The sequence below is a fragment of the Palaemon carinicauda genome, chromosome 35 (genome assembly GCF_036898095.1).
Source record: "Palaemon carinicauda isolate YSFRI2023 chromosome 35, ASM3689809v2, whole genome shotgun sequence".
Lineage (NCBI taxonomy): Eukaryota > Metazoa > Arthropoda > Malacostraca > Decapoda > Palaemonidae > Palaemon > Palaemon carinicauda.
Window position 1 is genome coordinate 79,237,945 of NC_090759.1, and position 18,589 is coordinate 79,256,533.

Here is an 18,589-nt window from a genome sequence, read left to right on the forward strand (position 1 = left end):
GACCCATTCTGTTATTCATAATGTCCATCTATTATCTGTCATTCTTATTATATATCCTGCAAATGTCCATTTCCTTCACTTACATGTTACAATATCCTCTACTTTAGTTTTCTCTCGTATCCATGTTGCTTTCTCTCTCTCTCTCTCTCTCTCTCTCTCTCTGTTAGTCCCATCAATATTCTTTCCATAGCTCTTTGAGGTGTAACTAGCATATATATATATATATATATGTGTGTGTGTGTGTGTATATATATGTATATATATATGTATGTATATATATATATATATATATATTTATATATATATATGTATATATATATATATATATACACATATATATATATATATATATACACACACACACATATATATATATATATATATACATATATACATATATATACTGTACATATATACATATATATATATATATATATGTATATATATATATATATATATACATATATAATGTTTGTGGGTGTCATTTTGAAAATCTATATACCCTGATATGAATTTAGATAGACTTACATAAATGAAGGAGAAAATTCAAATAATCGATAAATATACTCATGTACTTAAAACCCCAAGTCAAATAGTATACCAGCATATATACAGACCCTTTTATTTTTTCTAAAACTTGAAAAAAAACATTTATTTCGTAATTCAACAGAAATCAAAGATGGCGGCCGAGTTACGTATCGAGTAGAAATAGAAAACGCCATCTAGGCATCTATGTAGATTCAGACCAGGGTTGCCAGGTCTTCTAAACGAGAAAAGGCCAACTTCTAATCAACCACAGCTTTAAAAGACCAACCCAATATTAGAAAAAAGGCCAAAAATACAGTATTTAAGGCCCACATTTTTCATAATGTTACTAAAGGCCAACCAATTTCAATAAGGCCGAACTTGAGTTTTTTTTTGGCCTGAAAAAGTCCAACCTGGCAACCCTGTAGATTCAGACCTCTGTGGATTTACATCATCTGCAGCTCTCCAAAACAAGAAAGATGGCTGCGATTTTAGGCACTATCGGGAAAAAGGTCGTTTCCTCCAATGTCGTGAGTGGAGCAAAGAGCCTGTTGAAGAATTCCGGATCCTTGTATTTTGCTAAGTAAGTTGAAATAGTTAGATTATTAAAATTATTTGTTATAATAGAACAGGAGAGTGTTTACATCTTCCACCCGGCTGTGGCCGATCAGCTGATGATCCATTTCGCTGTTATATATGTCATGTTTATATATGAATGATTATGAGTATTGTGGATTATATAATTAATAAAAGGGATACATTTTGTCTGGCTTGACATTGAATCTCCATTGCCTGTACCGTAGGTTAACTTAAACGATGTGCGTAGCTATTTGCCTAACCATTGTACAAAAAATCTTAATATGTCATAATTCCTTACACTCAAACTATGTATGGCATCATGTTCATGAATAATAGATTTTAGGAAATTATCGACTGTAGCTAAGTTGAGAACAATGTACAAACTCAGTTTAGTACCACTATAGTCCCCTGGGGTAAATATATACTCGTGCTCCGTCACTAGTAAATTTCGAAACCTCCTGTTTCCTCCTAACCTAAACTAGGACCCTGTGATCTTGCTCATCTTAGGATATCCCCCCCCCAACACTTCTGACTTTAACTGACCTGAGTAACTTTTTTTCTCGTTGAATATCATAATATCTCTCGACGGTGCTCTGTTAAAGATGATCTGGTCCATAAGGCATTGAATTTGCCTATTAACGGACCCTACATTTGTAGCAATTTCCGCAATTTCTTGTACTCAGGTGTATTTATTAAATTTTTTGTGTTTTGTTATGATAGTCTGTTGGCAGTTTGGTTTTTATGCTATTTTCCCATGGAATATTAATATATTTATTTTGGGGCTTATACAAATTTTTCCCGATATCGTTTCTTTATACTTATTCCAAAGCAACACACAACCTACCTGAGCAAAACCTCATTGGTGTCCATCTTTACGTAATTGGGGCTTTACCCTTTACACCCTAGGTACCTCTCCACTTGCCAGCTCTGAGATACCAGATAATCCCCGTATCTGAAACCAGACATTTATTTTGTCCAATACGGAATCCAATTTTAACCTTGGAATTTTTGGGATGTATGTATGATGATGGCCATGCTCCATAACTTCCTTATTTATGTATGATGTATGATGACGTCCATGTTCCATAACTCTCATATTTATGTATGATGATGGCTATGTTCCAAAACCCTTTATTTTTAACCTATCCCTAAGAATGCGGTAGTCTAAGGGCCGTAGCAGCGGAACGGTAAACACCCCCTCCCCCCAATTATGTAACTAGGCAAGAGCACAGCTTGTAGGTTAGGTTAGGTGGAGAAGTTTAGATTAGGTGGTGTGGCGTCCTTCGTTATACAAGGGCTCCGAAGTGTTTGCAGAAGGGGGGCGGATGTCAGGTACTGTATTGTGGTTAGGTTAGGTTCTACTGAATTTGTACTCGATTTTAAAACTGTTATTGGAAGTTATAGAACTCAGGTATTTAATGCATTAATAACAAGAGATAAAGCTGGAATGAAATTTTTATTAAATCACTTGGTAAATCCTTCGTACCAAGTTGCCCGCTTGCAGTTGCTGACGTTTTATTCCTTTTAACAGCATTAGGCATTGAAATACTGTAATTCTATAGTTATACAATTTGTTGATTTGCATATCACATTAAAAGGGAAACCCAAGATTCTTTTTCACAGGATGTATACAAGTAGGTGTCGCATGAAGTTTATCCCTTTCAATTGTGCCCCCTCGCTGAAATATTTGACCTTAATTTTTTTATAGACATTTTATTTAACTCATCTCAGTATAAAACCTATTGGGATAAGGACTTTACAACTCTTTCTATTGTGTACAGTAGTTAAATAAATTTTCTTTCCATTAATATATAATTTTATATCGTAAAAAGTTTCCTGCTCGTAAGTGATAAAATGTAAAACTGGTAGCATCTAGACATAAGATATGTCAAGTGGTACCGCAGGGAGTGGAAATATCCAGACATAGAATACATCAAATGACACTTGGAGGTTTAGCAATGAATGTTTTTGTGATTACAGTACTGTACTTGTTTTCACAATTATACCATAAAGTTTTCTTTCTGTCTTGTCCATCTATCTGCATCATGCAACTAACCAAATAACGTAGTTCATAGACTGAAGTTGTGTTAAAGTTTTTGTATGATACAAAAAGGTCTCAAGCAAACTTATATAATCCATTAAGGTAGCTATCCAACATGAGGATTAATCATATTTTGGAAGTAAATATTGAAATACTTCAACTGATTTTACAGAACACCAAAAAGATCTTGTGCTCAGAGATTGTCTGACCTCATGCCAAAGTGAACTAGCTCATTTATATTTATTCAGTTATTTTATTACATGAGAGAAAGTGATCAAATACGCTATGTGTCAAAATTTACCGATATTGGGACCAGTTGTCACACAAGTGAAGTTAATACTGTCCTGTTTAAGGTACTTCGTACGTATCATAGAGTTGACTACAGTCGGCGCAAAGATTCCGGATGAAATAAACCCTACTCGCTGACGATGTCTTAGCTAATCACGTTACTCTTCCACGTTAGCAGCGATCACAATGCATCCCCTTACAATGTTTGACCGCTGTTAACGCTTGAATTTTACAACTAAAATTTACGTTACTGTGATGAAAATGGGTTTATTATACCCCCAAATCAAGCAATTACACAGGATTTGTTCTTTAAGAAATACGGTTTTATTTTCAGCCAAAACAGAGGCGGCGCAAGATGGGACCTGGATGCAGATTGGTTTAAACAGTTTGATGGACCTGTATTGATGCCAACTGAGTCCACAAACTTGGACATGCCCTCTTGGAACGGATACATGGCTCCTGTGGAAAAGAAAGTTCGTAATGTTAGCCTCAACTTCGGGCCACAGCATCCAGCTGCTCACGGTGTATTACGTCTAGTTCTGGAATTGGATGGTGAGGTGAGTTCAGTCATTGACATTTATAGGATCTGTGGCTTTTTATTATGCACAAGTAATGATAGCAAGTTTGTAGGGTGCTTTTTTTTTTATTGAACAGTAACTAATGAGTGAAGTCAGTGCATCAGAAAGAAATAGTAGAGATTACCATATCGGTTTCCAAATTAGTTTTACGTAAAAGGAAGGTAGCAGCAGCAGTATGTAACCACATCACTTTTTGTTTTTTCTTAGTATTATTACAAGTTTACGAAAAGATATTTCTATTGAAGTATGTTTTATAAAGTAATTTGCGGACTCTCCTTGATGGTCATCATCTCTTAGAATTTTAGGTATTGATTATGTGTATCTGGCAGTTGTTTAAAACTTACAAATATCATTAAGTATCATAAAGAAAAGAGGACATCATTATTATAATAAATATTCTTGTAACAAATAATTTATAGTTTAACCGCATCATCTTGTGCCGTATTTTGTGCAGACCGTGATGCGCGCTGATCCTCACATTGGCCTGCTCCACCGAGGAACGGAGAAGCTCATTGAGTACAAGACGTACACGCAGGCCCTGCCATACTTTGATCGTCTGGACTACGTATCAATGATGTGCAATGAGCAGGCATACAGTCTGGCTGTTGAAAAGCTACTTGGTCTTGACATTCCCATTCGAGCCAAGTACATCAGGAGTGAGTATGAAGGATCTTCTCTCATATTTAATTCAGAAAATTTGTTTGAATATTTTTCTTAGATGTATGATACTGTGTACAGAATTTGTATTCGGTTTATGGTTTGTTATGTGACAGTGGTCTAGGAAGCATGATTGTGATGGATAAAAAGAAAGCTTTGAAAGATGAGTTTGTTCATATCATAAATACAAACTCAAGTCCCTTGATATAGGAGTATCTTCATCACTAGCCTGAAAAAGCTGTTGAAACGTAGTAGGGTAGTTTGGTGACGACAAGTGGGTGCGATAACCTCACCCGGTCACCATCACAAGTAGATGTACTACGGACTGCTTTGCTTTGACTTAACTGGCTTGGTAACTGCCCAGCATGCCTGTTTTTTCAAGCAAAGCCTTCTCAAGAGCAACTCCCTCCACCCTCCCTTTGACAAGGAGTAGGAGGTTGCACAGTGATAGACTATTTCTCCCAAACTCATTTTGCCCATTAGCCCGTTGGGCTGAAGAGGAGCTGCTGCTTGATATTCTCTCCCTGTCATAAAGTGAGATTGGTTCTCCTGGCCCTAGTGCAAGTTATTCTCCTCGAAAGCTACTGCTGTACAGTACTGTTGAGATACTACCGAGAGTTTTTGGGTCCTTTGACTGGCCAGACAGTACTGCATTGGACCCCTCTCTTTGGTTACATCTCCTTTTTCCTATGGCTACTCATACATCAAATATTCTGGTCCATTCTTTCCACATTCTCCTCTGTCCTCATGCACCTAACAACACTGAAATTACCAAACAATTCATTTTTGTTTAAGGAGTTAACTACACTACTGCACTATAGTTGTTCAGTGGCTACTTTCCCCTTGGTAAGGGTAGAAGAGAGACTTTAGCTATGGTAAGCAGCTCTTCTAGGAGAAAGACACTCCAAAATCAAGCCATTGCTCTCTAGTCTTGGGTAGTGCTCAATTTTTCCTTTGCCTACACATACACCGAATATTCTAGTCCATTCTATCCACATTCTCCTTTGTCCTCATACACCTAACAACACTGAGATTACCAAACAATTCTTCCTCATTCAAGGGGTTAACTGCTGCACTGTAATAATTCAGTGCCTACTTTCCTAGTTGGAAAAGAAGGATGCTATAATCCCAAGGACTCCAACAGGGAAATATCCCAGTCTGGAAAGGAAAAAAGGGAAATATTTTAAGAGTAACAACATTAAGATAAATATCTCCTATATAAACTATAAAAACTTTAACAAAACAAGAGGAAGAAAAAATATATAGAATATTGTGTTCAAGTGTATCCTCAAACAGGGGATTACTGTAATTTGAATTTTCATAGTTATTTGAACTTCGATCTTGGCAAGTTCTCACCTCAACTGTCCTTTTATATTCCTGAGGCTAAAGGCTAAGATTTTTCAAATACATTGGATATCTGGGCAATGCTCCTTTCAGGGTTTTGGTATCCTAATGAAATAATCCCTGCCTAACGTTTGGTACTCGGTCAAGCTCGATAGTTTCTTTTAGTATCTGCAACCTCACCATCCTTTTGATTGGAGGGGGGACGTTGAGGGACCCTGTGGGTCTACCTGCTGAGTTATCAGCAGTCATTCCGGTGAGAGATGCTGAGACAGGGATGTGTGATGTTGCCGTGATTGTTTAACTTGTATGTTGATGGAGTGGTGAGAGAGGTGAATGCTCGAGTGCTTGGACGAGGATTAAAACTGGTAGAGGAGAATGACTATGAATGGGAGGTAAATCAGTTGTTGTTTGCAGATGATACTGTACTGGATGCAGACGCGGAAGAGAAGCTTGGCCGATTAGTGACAGAATTTGGAAGGGTGTGTGAGAGAAATAAGTTGAGAGTTAATGTGGGTAAGAGTAAGGTTATGAGGTGTACGAGAAGGGAAGGTGGTGCGAGGTTGAATGTCATGTTGAATGGAGGGTTACTTGAGGAGGTGGATTAGTTTAAGTACTTGGGGTCTGTTGTTGCAGCAAATGGTGGGGTGGAAGCAGATGTACGTCAGAGAGTGAATGAAGGATGCAAAGTGTTGGGGGCAGTTAAGGGAGTAGTAAAAAATTGAGGGTTGGGCATGAATGTAAAGAGAGTTCTATATGAGAAAGTGATTGTACCGACTGTGATGTATGGATTGGAGTTGTGGCGAATGAAAGTGACGGAGAGACAGAAATTGAATGTGTTTGAGATGAAATGTCTAAGGAGTATGGCTGGTGTATCTCGAGTAGATAGGGTTAGGAATGAAGTAGTGAGGGTGAGAACGGGTGTAAGAAATGAGTTAGCAGCTAGAATGGATATGAATGTGTTGAGGTGGTTTGGCCATGTTGAGAGAATGGAAAATGGCTGTCTGCTAAAGAAGGTGATGAATATGCAAGAGTTGATGGGAGAATTACAAGAGGAAGGCCAAGGTTTTGGTGGATGGATGGAGTGAAGGAAGCTCTGGGTGATAGGAGGATAGATGTGAGAGAGGGAAGAGAGCATGCTAGAAATAGGAATGAATTTGAGCGATTGTGATGCAGTTCCGGTAGGCTCTGCTGCTTCCTCTGGTACCTTGGAAGACCGCGGAGGTAGCAGCAGTAGGGGTTTCAGCGTTTTGAAGCTTCATCTGTGGTGGATAACGGGGGAGGGTGGGCTGTGGCACCCCTAGCAGTACCAGCCGAACTCGGTTGAGTCCCTCGTCAGGCTGGGAGGAACGTAGAGAGGAGAGGTCCCCTTTTCCGTTTCATTTGTTTGATGTCGGCTACCCCCCAAATTGGGGGAAATGCCTTGGTATATGTATGTATGTACTTTCGACGTAGCTGAAAGTATACCCCTATAAATAGCTCCAGGTTTGTATACTAGGAACAATACAAATTACTTACAAATTTGTTATGGTAACGCTTTCTGTGACCAAAGAAGATGACATACATGTTGAGAGTACTTCAGGTCTGGTACGTATATACAGTAGTACCTGATACATTACTTGGTTGTAAATCTGATCTGGTGCATATATACAGTAGTACCTTATACATTACTTTGTTGTAAATCTGGTATGGTACGTATATACAGTAGTACCTGATACATTACTTGGTTGTAAATCTGATCTGGTGCATATATACAGTAGTACCTTATACATTACTTTGTTGTAAATCTGGTATGGTACGTATATACAGTAGTACCTGATACATTACTTGGTTATAAATCTGATCTGGTGCATATATACAGTAGTACCTGATACATTACTCTGTTGTAAATCTGGTATAGTACGTATATATAGTAGTACCTGATACATTACTCTCTTTATACTATAGTTTCTCAGAGGATGGAAAGAGGAATTCCTGAAAAACTATTTTGCTATATTTTTACTGATCTTAGAAACTACTTTTTGAAATAAATTGTACTCTGCATAGGTTTGCAAGTGATTTTATTTCCTACATTGAATGGTAACAACAATAATAAAATGTTGTGGTATCCAGTACTCTAATATACTATTCTGTACTTGTAATTAACTGAGCAATTGTGTTGTCCCCCTGTCTCTCTTCATACTCAATCCCATTATTGTTGTTATTATTTTTATTTTTTCAATATTAAACTTACCCGATAATCATGTAGCTGTCAACTCCGTTGCCCGACAGAATTCTATGGAGGGATACGCCAGCTATCACAATACTAGAAGGGGGTGTACTTACCAGCGCCACCTGTGGCCAGGTACTCAATCATTTGTTGTTGACACCTCCTCAATTATTCCTCTGTCGTGCTTCCGGCTAGACGTTCTGGGATACGCTTATGGTCTTCGAGTTTATTCACGGATATTTGGTGAAGTATTCTCTCAGATTAACGGCTGTCGCTTTACTGGAATCCTTCTTATATTAGCTAGATAGCTTTTATATAATACTGATATAACGGTTAACGAATTTTGCTTGTTTTTGGATCACCCTTTGGCTAACTCTTTGAAACAAGATGTCTGACGTTTCGCAAGCCCCCTCCCATAGACGATGTAGGTCTTGCAATAGGCGTATTCCGAAGGCCTCGGTAGATCCTCACACCGCTTGTTCTGACTGTAGGGACAGGCCCTGTCTATTAGAAAATCGATGTGAGGAATGCGCCGGACTTTCGGAATTGGAATTTGTCCGTCTTTTAAAATATTCATCTAAGTTAGAGAGAGGTAGAGTTAGGAGAAGTTCTTCTCACTCTTCTATGTTTTCCTCACCTCATGATCCCCTACCTTTTCCTACCCCTGTAGTGGCTACCCCCGAACCTACTGTGTGCCCTCCGCCTGATATGTCAGTTGTTTTGCGTGCTATTCAGGCTTTAGGCGATAAAGTAGAATCAGTGGTAAGTGACCATAAGTCTCTGATGGCCGAAGTTAAAGAACTGAAGGTCAAGAGTGCAGTGGGTGGAATTAGTGCCAGTGCTGTGACGAGTGCTAGTGTCGGTGCAGTGCCAAGTGCTAGTGGTGCCAGTGTGGTGCGTGAGGATTTTTCTGTGCGAGCCAGTCGTCCTCCCAGTCCGGGACCTCTTGCAAGCTCCCATGCCCAGGGGAGAAGCAATGTCGAAGGGCTTAAGGGTTCGACAGGCCTTGTTAGGCGCACAGAACTATCCTCGGTGGTTGCGGGCGTGTCTTCCTTAGACCGTCACTCCCACCTGCAGACGATTGAGCCCGTCTTATTCTCGTCCGCTGATCAACTAGCAGGGAAGAAACGTTGGTCTCAGGTCTCGAGACCGCTTAAACGTAGAGTCCAGTCCGCGAGTGCTCAGCCAGGTTGCAGTCATTGGCTCAGCTCTGACTCGCCTCAGTCATCTGTCGACTGTACTCCGCCCAAGAGGAGTAAGGTTCTGCCAAAACAGAGCCCGACTGTGACTTTACCTCAGTCTGTTATCGTTTCTGCCGATCCCAAGTGGACCCTGCTTCAGTCCATGCAAGCTCAGCTTTCGGACTTGATGCGTGAGTGTCGGGCTGAGAGTGTTGCACCTCCTCCTCCGCCTACACTCCCTCCGCCTGTTCTCGCTCCGCCTGTGCTCGCCCCGCCTGCACTTGCTCCGCCTGGTCGCAGCACCATCTGCCAGGCGTACGATGTTGAGCCACTTTCGGAGTTCGCTGTTCCCAGTGGTGTTCAGCCTCAGCCTTCTTTAAGGCAACCCTTGCTTTGGGATCAGGAGAGTTATTCCACTCTTCCTCCGCCTCCCCTTGCTGCTCCACCAGTGGTGCAACTCTCGGTTGGGGTACAACAACCTCTCCCCTCCGTGAGTCTGTCTGCTCAGCCATCGCTGCAGCGAGCTCAACCCTCCTCAAGGCAAGCTCCTCTACACCCTGGACTTGCGCCTCAGGAGCCTCAGCTTGCGAGAACTTTACCTTGTTCTGCGCAGCCTCAACCTCATCATGCTCCGCTCATCTCACAGGAACAGGAACGGACTACTCCGCCTCCATCCTCCGCTCAGCTTGTGCAATCCTTGGGTTCAACCTCTCTTGCTAGGAGTCAACCTCCTTCACCCATGCGCCTGCCTTCTGCTTCGTCTGTTGTTCAGCCTTTGCAGTCTGAGCCTCAGGTTTTCCCTCAACAGTTACTGGAAGAGGAAACCACTGTTATTGTTCCTACCCGTTCTGACTCTGCGGTTCAGCATTCTGGTCCGATCGCTTCGCTACCCTCTGCTGATGAGGTGTCGGATGATGAGGAGGCACACCTTGATCCCTCATCAGACGTGGACGAATCTAAGCTTTCTCCACTGTCGATTGATTTTCGTAAGGTCTTGGCTCTACTCAGGGAGATTTACCCAGACCACTTCGTCTCTGCTATTCCCCGCTCTCCACCATCTGAGTTTTCGCTGGGCGTACAACAAGCTAAGTCCAACTATACTAAGCTTGTCCTAGCTAGATCCTCCAAGAGGGCTTTAAGGATCTTAGGGGAGTGGCTGCAGTCTAAACAACACCTTGGCAAGACTTCCTTCATGTTCCCTCCAACGAAGCTCGCTTCGAAAGGTTGCGTTTGGTATGCCACAGGGGAAGCACCAGGCTTAGGAGTACCTGCCTCTGCCCAGGCTGACTTCTCAAGTCTGGTGGACTCGCCTCGGAGAACTGCTATGAGACGCTCGAAGGTTTGTTGGACCTTCTCAGACCTGGATCATTTACTGAAAGGGTTGTTCAGAGCATTTGAAATGTTCAACTTTCTCGACTGGTGCCTGGGGGCCCTCAGCAAGAAAACCTCTCCTGCGGACAAAGATTCTGCCATGCTAATAATGTCCTGCATGGATAAGGCCATCAGAGATGGATCGGGTGAGCTAGCGTCGTTATTTGTATCAGGGGTGTTGAAGAAAAGGGAACAACTGTGTACCTTCCTTTCCGCCAGCATTACACCTTGCCAACGGTCACAACTCCTTTTTGCTCCTCTCTCAAAGTTCCTCTTTCCCGAGGAGCTAGTTAAGGACTTGTCTGCTGCCCTGATACAAAAGGACACGCACGATCTTGTAGCCTCATCGGCTCGTAAGTCTAAGGTTGCCACCTCAGTCCCCAAGACTTATCGCTCCCCAGTGGCTGATACCCCGGCTACGAGGTTCATACCGCCCTTTCGTGGTAGAGCCCCCAGCCGAGGAAGCTCCCGCCCAGACTCTCACAGGAGCAAGTCTAGGAAAGGATCCAGGACATCTAAGGGAAAGAACTGACTCTCAGTTTCTCCAGACAACAGTAGGAGCCAGACTCAAGATCTTCTGGCGAGCCTGGGAGAAGAGAGGTGCAGACGCACAGTCTGTCAGTTGGCTGAGGTACGGTTACAGGATTCCATTCTGCCTCAAACCACCTCTGACCACATCGCCCATCAACCTCTCTCCCAACTACAAAGAAGAGGACAAGAGGCTAGCATTGCAACAGGAGGTGTCGCTACTTGTGCAGAAGAAGGCAGTGGTTATAGTCCGGGACCATCAATCCCCGGGCTTCTACAACCGTCTCTTTCTTGTGGCCAAGAAGACAGGAGGTTGGAGACCGGTGCTGGACGTCAGCTCTCTCAACGAGTATGTCACCAAGCAGACGTTCACGATGGAGACGACCAAGTCGGTCTTAGCAGCGGTCAGACAGGAGGACTGGATGGTCTCGTTGGACTTGAAAGATGCATACTTTCACGTTCCCATTCATCCAGACTCCCAACCTTTCCTGAGATTCGTTTTCGGAAAGGTTGTCTATCAGTTCCAAGCCCTGTGTTTTGGCCTAAGCACAGCTCCTATGGTCTTTACTCATCTGATGAGGAATGTAGCGAAATTCCTACACTTATCGAACATCAGAGCCTCCCTCTACCTAGACGACTGGCTGTTGAGAGCCTCCACGAGTCGTCGTTGTCTGGAGAACCTCAATTGGACTTTAGACTTAATCAGAGACCTAGGTCTATTAGTCAATATAGAGAAATCTCAACTCATTCCCTCCCAATCCATTGTGTACCTGGGAATGGAGATTCAGAGTCAGGATTTTCGGGTTTTTCCATCGGCCCCCAGGATAAACCAAGCCCTAGAGTGCATCATGAGCATGCTGAAGAGGAGCAATTGCTCAGTGAGACAGTGGATGAGTCTCACAGGGACCCTCTCATCACTGGCCCTGTTTGTCGAGCTAGGAAGACTCCACCTCCGCCCTCTTCAATTCCATCTTGCTGCTCATTGGGACAAGGGGTCGACTCTAGAAGCAGTCTCTATCCCTATCAACCAAGAGATGAAGACCACTCTCCTGTGGTGGAAGCACAATCTCCTTCTCAAGGAGGGTCTATCATTGGCCATCCAGACCCCCAATCTTCATCTCTTCTCAGATGCATCGGACTCGGGCTGGGGTGCGACCTTGGACGGACGGGAATGCTCAGGAGTATGGAACAAGGAACAAGGATTACTCCACATCAACTGCAAGGAACTGTTAGCAGTTCATTTAGCCCTGTTGAACTTCAAGTCCCTCCTGCTAGGCAAAGTGGTGGAGGTGAATTCAGACAACACCACAGCCTTGGCTTACATCTCCAAGCAAGGAGGGACCCATTCGAGGAGCCTTTACGAGATCGCAAGGGACCTCCTCATTTGGTCAAGAGGTCTAAACCTCACTCTGGTCACGAGGTTCATCCAGGGCGATATGAATGTTTCAGCGGATCGCCTCAGCAGAAGGAATCAGGTCATTCCCACGGAATGGACCCTCCACAAGAGTGTGTGCAACAGACTTTGGACCTTGTGGGGTCAACCTACCATAGATCTGTTTGCCACCTCCATAACCAAGAGACTTCCGCTTTATTGTTCCCCTGTTCCAGACCCTGCAGCGGTTCATGTGGATGCTTTTCTTCTGAACTGGTCCCATCTCGACCTGTACGCATTCCCTCCGTTCAAGATAATAAACAAAGTTCTGCAGAAATTCGTCTCGCACGAAGGGACACGGCTGACGCTGGTTGCTCCCCTTTGGCCTGCAAGAGAATGGTACACAGAGGTACTGCAATGGCTAGTCGACTTCCCCAGGACTCTACCTCTAAGAGTGGACCTTCTACGTCAACCACACGTAGACAGGTTGCACCCAAACCTCCACGCTCTTCGGCTGACTGCCTTCAGACTGTCGAAAGATTCGCTAGAGCTAGAGGCTTTTCGAAGGAGGCAGCCAGTGCGATTGCCAGAGCTAGAAGGGTTTCCACTCGTAGAGTCTACCAGTCTAAATGGGAGGTCTTCCGAAGCTGGTGTAGAGCCAATTCAATATCCTCTACCAATACCTCTGTGATCCAAATAGCTGACTTCCTTCTACATCTTAGGAATGAGAGATCCCTTTCTACACCTACGATTAAAGGATATAGGAGCATGTTGGCCTCAGTTCTCCGTCACAGAGGTTTGGACCTGTCTTCCAACAAGGACCTTCAAGACATTCTCAAGTCTTTTGAGACGTCTAAAGAACGTCGTCTTTCCACTCCAGGCTGGAATCTAGACGTAGTCTTAAGGTTCCTTATGACATCTAGGTTCGAACCTCTCCAGTCAGCTTCCTTCAAGGATCTTACCCTCAAGACTGCTTTTCTCGTTTGCCTTGCAACAGCTAAGAGAGTCAGTGAGGTTCATGCCTTCAGCAAGAACATTGGTTTTACAACCGAATCTGCAACATGTTCTTTTCAGCTTGGATTCCTAGCAAAGAACGAACTTCCTTCACGTCCTTGGCCTAGATCGTTCGAAATACCTAGCCTCTCCAACATGGTAGGTAACGAACTAGAGAGAGTTCTTTGCCCTGTCAGAGCTCTCAAATATTATCTGAAGAGGTCTAAACCTATTCGAGGACAGTCAGAAGCTTTATGGTGTGCCATCAAGAAACCCTCGAGACCCATGTCCAAGAATGGGCTTTCGTACTATATAAGGCTTCTGATCAGAGAAGCACATTCTCACCTAAAGGAGGAAGACCTTGCATTGCTGAAGGTAAGGACCCACGAAGTAAGAGCTGTAGCTACTTCGTTGGCCTTTAATAAAAACCGTTCTCTGCAGAGCATAATGGATGCAACCTATTGGAGGAGCAAGTCAGTGTTTGCATCATTTTATCTGAAAGATGTCCAGTCTCTTTACGAGAACTGCTACACCCTGGGACCATTCGTAGCAGCGAGTGCAGTAGTAGGTGAGGGCTCAACCACTACATTCCCTTAATCCCATAACCTTTTTTTAACCTTTCTCTTGAATACTTTTATTGTTGTTTTTTATGGTTGTTACGGTAGGCTAAGAAGCCTTCCGCATCCTTGGATTTGGCGGGTGGTCTATTCATTCTTGAGAAGCGCCTGGGTTAAAGGTTTGGTAGAGGTCCTTTAGTAGGGGTTGCAACCCCGTGTACTTTGGCACCTTTGGGTTGATTCAGCCTCCAAGAGGAACGCTGCGCTCAGTAAGGAAGACGAACTTTAAATAAAGAGGCAGAGTAACGGTTCTATTCGACTTCCTTACCAGGTACTTATTATTTCATTGTTATTTGAGATAACTGTTATATGAAATATCGGATACTTAGCTATCCTTTAATCTTGTACACTGGTTTTCACCCACCCCCCTGGGTGTGAATCAGCTACATGATTATCGGGTAAGTTTAATATTGAAAAATGTTATTTTTATTAATAAAATAAATTTTTGAATATACTTACCCGATAATCATGATTTAATCGACCCTCCCTTTCCTCCCCAGAGAGAACCAGTGGACCGAGGAATAATTGAGGAGGTGTCAACAACAAATGATTGAGTACCTGGCCACAGGTGGCGCTGGTAAGTACACCCCCTTCTAGTATTGTGATAGCTGGCGTATCCCTCCATAGAATTCTGTCGGGCAACGGAGTTGACAGCTACATGATTATCGGGTAAGTATATTCAAAAATTTATTTTATTAATAAAAATAACATATTATTATTAAAACTGCGTTGTTTAATCTGACCATAGACTTCAAATACTCAACTCATTAGAATTTTCTGAAAGAGCTTGTCTTTAGTATTGAAATTTATAATTTACTGTATTCTATAAATGACACTTTAAGATTTCAATTATTAGATAAATAATGTTGAAGATTTTTTGAAAATTTTCCTAATGGATTTTGTTTTATTAAAATTTTTTTCTTAGAGTTATTGTTTGGCTATCATAAGTAGTTTAAAATTTGGCATTTTAATGAACCTTGTTTATTCATCGTAATACTAATTACCTTTTTGTATAGTATTCTATGTATGTTATATACTATAACATTGTATTAGTTATTGTATAATATTTGTCAACATTTTTATTACCATGAGTTGTAACCTATTGGAAATGTCGCTGCCTGGCAATCTGCTGGACTAGGGTTAGAGACTTGCTCAATCTCGATGATTTCTTGTAGTGTCTGCAACCTCACCATCCTTGTGAGCTAAGGATGACTGGTTTTGGGGAGCCATTGCCTGGCCCTCCCTGAATAAAGCTTAGGTGAAGAGGGGGCTTGGTTGCTGATTAGATGTACATTGAAACCTGTAGATACGAAGGTTTTTGAATACGAAAAACTCATTTTACGCAATGACAAATGAAGATTTTTTTCTGCCTCATATTGCAAAAAAAATACTCTGAAATTCTCTGGAAATTTTAGAATTTGCTCGCTGCGCAAACACGACTCATAATACGAAAAAATCATGTTACAAAAGTCACTCTGGAATGAATTAATTTCATATTGAGGTATTACTGTAAATATGGTCAGTCTTTAGCGCATTGTCACTAGCCCTTGCCTCTGCCATTCAAGAGCGATCTTTAAACATCTTTAGTATATTTCGTATGGAAACAATTATCTGACAATTTGCATTTCAGCCATGTTTGCGGAGATCACACGTATCCTGAACCACTGCATGTTCTTGGGAACTCACGCCTTGGACGTGGGTGCTTTAACTCCCTTCCTGTGGCTCTTTGAGGAACGTGAGAAGATGATGGAATTCTACGAGAGAGCCTCCGGTGCTCGACTTCACGCTGCCTATGTTCGTCCTGGAGGAGTTGCTTTTGTGAGTATATGCTTTAATGTTAACCATATTGTTTAGGGATGAAATGGTCAGTCTGGATGTCAAGATAAACTACAGAATACAGTGAAACCTATAGATACAAAAAGTTTCTGTAATGAAGAACTCATTTTACGAAATGACATAAGATTTTGTTTTTTTGCTTCATATTACGAAAAAATACTCAGGATACAAACAGAAATTCGCACTGTTAGATTAGGTATATTGAATGATTCAAATGTATTTGGCTATATTTTATTCTGTTTCCATTACACGAAAAAATAATGTTATGAAATCCACTCTGGAATGAATTAATTTTGTATCCTGAGGTATTACTATGGTTAAGATGAAAATTCTTTACAATACCTTATACACTCTGTTGTGGCATTATTTTTTGTAGGGTTTATAGCATTCTTGCTTTTATTATTATTATTATTATTACTTGCTAAGCCACAACCCTTGTTGGAAAAGCAGGATGCTATAAGCTCAAGGGCTCCAACAGGAAAAATTATCCCTGTGAGAAATGGAAATTAGGAAATAAATAAACTACAAGAGAAGTAATGAACAAATAAAATATTTTAAGAACAGTAACAACATTAATATAAATCTTTCATTTATAAACTTTAAAAAAGAAAACAATAGGAAGAGAAATAAGATGAAATAGTATGCCCGAGTGTACCCTCAAGCAAGGGAACTCTAACCAAAGACAGTGGAAGACCATGGTACAGAGGCTATGGCACTACCTAAGACTAGAAAACAGTGGTTTGGTTTTGTAGTCTCAATCTCTAGAAGAGCTGCTTACCATAGCTAAAGTCTCTTCTACCCTTACCAAGAAGAAAGTAGCCACTGAACAATTAGGGTTGTAGCTTAGCTAGTATATAATAATAGTAATACTTGTTTTCTTAGTATTGTACAAAGTAGTAATACTTGTTTTCTTAGTATTGTACAAAGTCTTTTGGTTCATGTACATACTTAATCATCATGAACGTTTTTACTTCTAATCCTTTTCCTTTTATGGGGATACACATGAAATGATTTTCCCTTATTCTCTTCTGTTCGATACTTTGTCGTCTTGAAATGTCATTAGGGTTAGATATTCATCTGTCACCATTTTCACAATTTCCGGAGCTTAACTACAGGTCTCTGTCCTGTGACTTCCACATTGTTCTCCGCTTGTTCTTGTCACATGCCCGAACTATCACAACTTTTTTTTCAACTTTTGGACACCAAATCTTCGCACCTCACTCAACATTTTATCATAACTTACCAAAATCCTCCGATTTTCTTTGACTGTGCCTGTTTTTCTCCTGCACGGAGCATTATAGGCTGTATGTACCCATCACTAGTCTTTGAACTCTGGGCATTCTCACTCCATATAATACATGCTGCTACCATTCTACTTGCTATTGCCTTGAACACGGTGTACTCCCAAAGTAACAAGAATTCCTTGCCTCATCTAAGACTGCACAACTATCTCATCATAGTTCTCGACTCTGATCTTCCCCTCACGTGGTCTCGTTATATAACATTGTTTTATATCTTAAGCTTTTAAAGTCTCTTACTGTATGCAGATTTTGTAATCCTTATCTCATTTTGTTGCATTGTTGCATTCATTACATAGTACAGAGTTCATCTCCACAATTTTCCTTCAACATCCATATAGCCAAGTTCTGGATTCAACTTTTTCCTTAGCTTCCTTTTCAATTGAATTATCAGTAGTTTTGTTTTTCTTACATTAATATTCAGTTTTTAACTCTATTCCTCTCTTCTGCCTTGTAATCATTTCTACCAGGTCATCTGTATACAGCAGTTCCTATTCTTTTCCCTTTCCTGCAATTGTTTATTACAAACATAAAGATACTTTAATTTGATTTATTGAATTCATATAGAAACTGTAGTGTGACTAATTTGTGTATAAATTTCCATGTTTTCATCTGAACTCTAATTTAGGTTTTGATTATAACTTTTAAACATTTTGAAGACTACTTTTATTTAGCTATTGTCATTATTCGTTTTTGCTTTTATAATTTAGGACATTCCAATTGGTCTTATGGATGATATCTACGAGTTCATCAGTAAGTTTGGCGAGAGGCTCGATGAAGTCGAAGATCTTCTCACAAACAACCGCATTTGGAAGCAGCGTGTCATTGATATCGGCACTGTAACCTCAGAGGAGGCTCTTAACTATGGATTCAGGTGAGATACCGTAAGGTGTAATAAATGTATCCAAAGATTAAGCTATTGTAAAATGTAAACTTTTTATTGAAATTCAGTCTTATGTATTTGGTGCAATTATTATTATTATTATTATTATTATTATTAAATGCTAAGCTACAACCCTAGTTGGAAAAGCAGGATGCTATAAGTCCAGGGGCCACAACAGGAAAACTAGCCCCGTGAGGAAAGGAAACAAGGAAAAATAAAACATTTTAAGAATAGTAATAACATTATAATAAATATTTCCTATATAAACTATAAAAACTTTAACAAAACAAGA

The 18,589-nt window shown here is 41.1% G+C and overlaps 1 protein-coding gene across 2 annotated transcripts in view; it reads left to right on the forward strand.

Annotated features, from left to right (window-relative positions):
- ND-49 (NADH dehydrogenase (ubiquinone) 49 kDa subunit) overlaps positions 1-18,589 on the forward strand; it is an 81,354-nt gene that overhangs the window by 55,843 nt on the left and 6,922 nt on the right. The window contains exons 1-5 of one of the 2 annotated variants that reach the window (XM_068359366.1): positions 952-1,108; positions 3,768-3,990; positions 4,466-4,667; positions 15,911-16,098; positions 18,125-18,288. The exons of the other annotated variant lie outside the window; for it this stretch is intronic. Coding sequence (XP_068215467.1) covers positions 1,005-1,108; positions 3,768-3,990; positions 4,466-4,667; positions 15,911-16,098; positions 18,125-18,288 — 881 coding nt within the window. The 5' untranslated portion in view covers positions 952-1,004. Of the gene's footprint in view, positions 1-951; positions 1,109-3,767; positions 3,991-4,465; positions 4,668-15,910; positions 16,099-18,124; positions 18,289-18,589 lie in introns of those variants that run through there. 2 annotated transcript variants of the gene reach the window in all.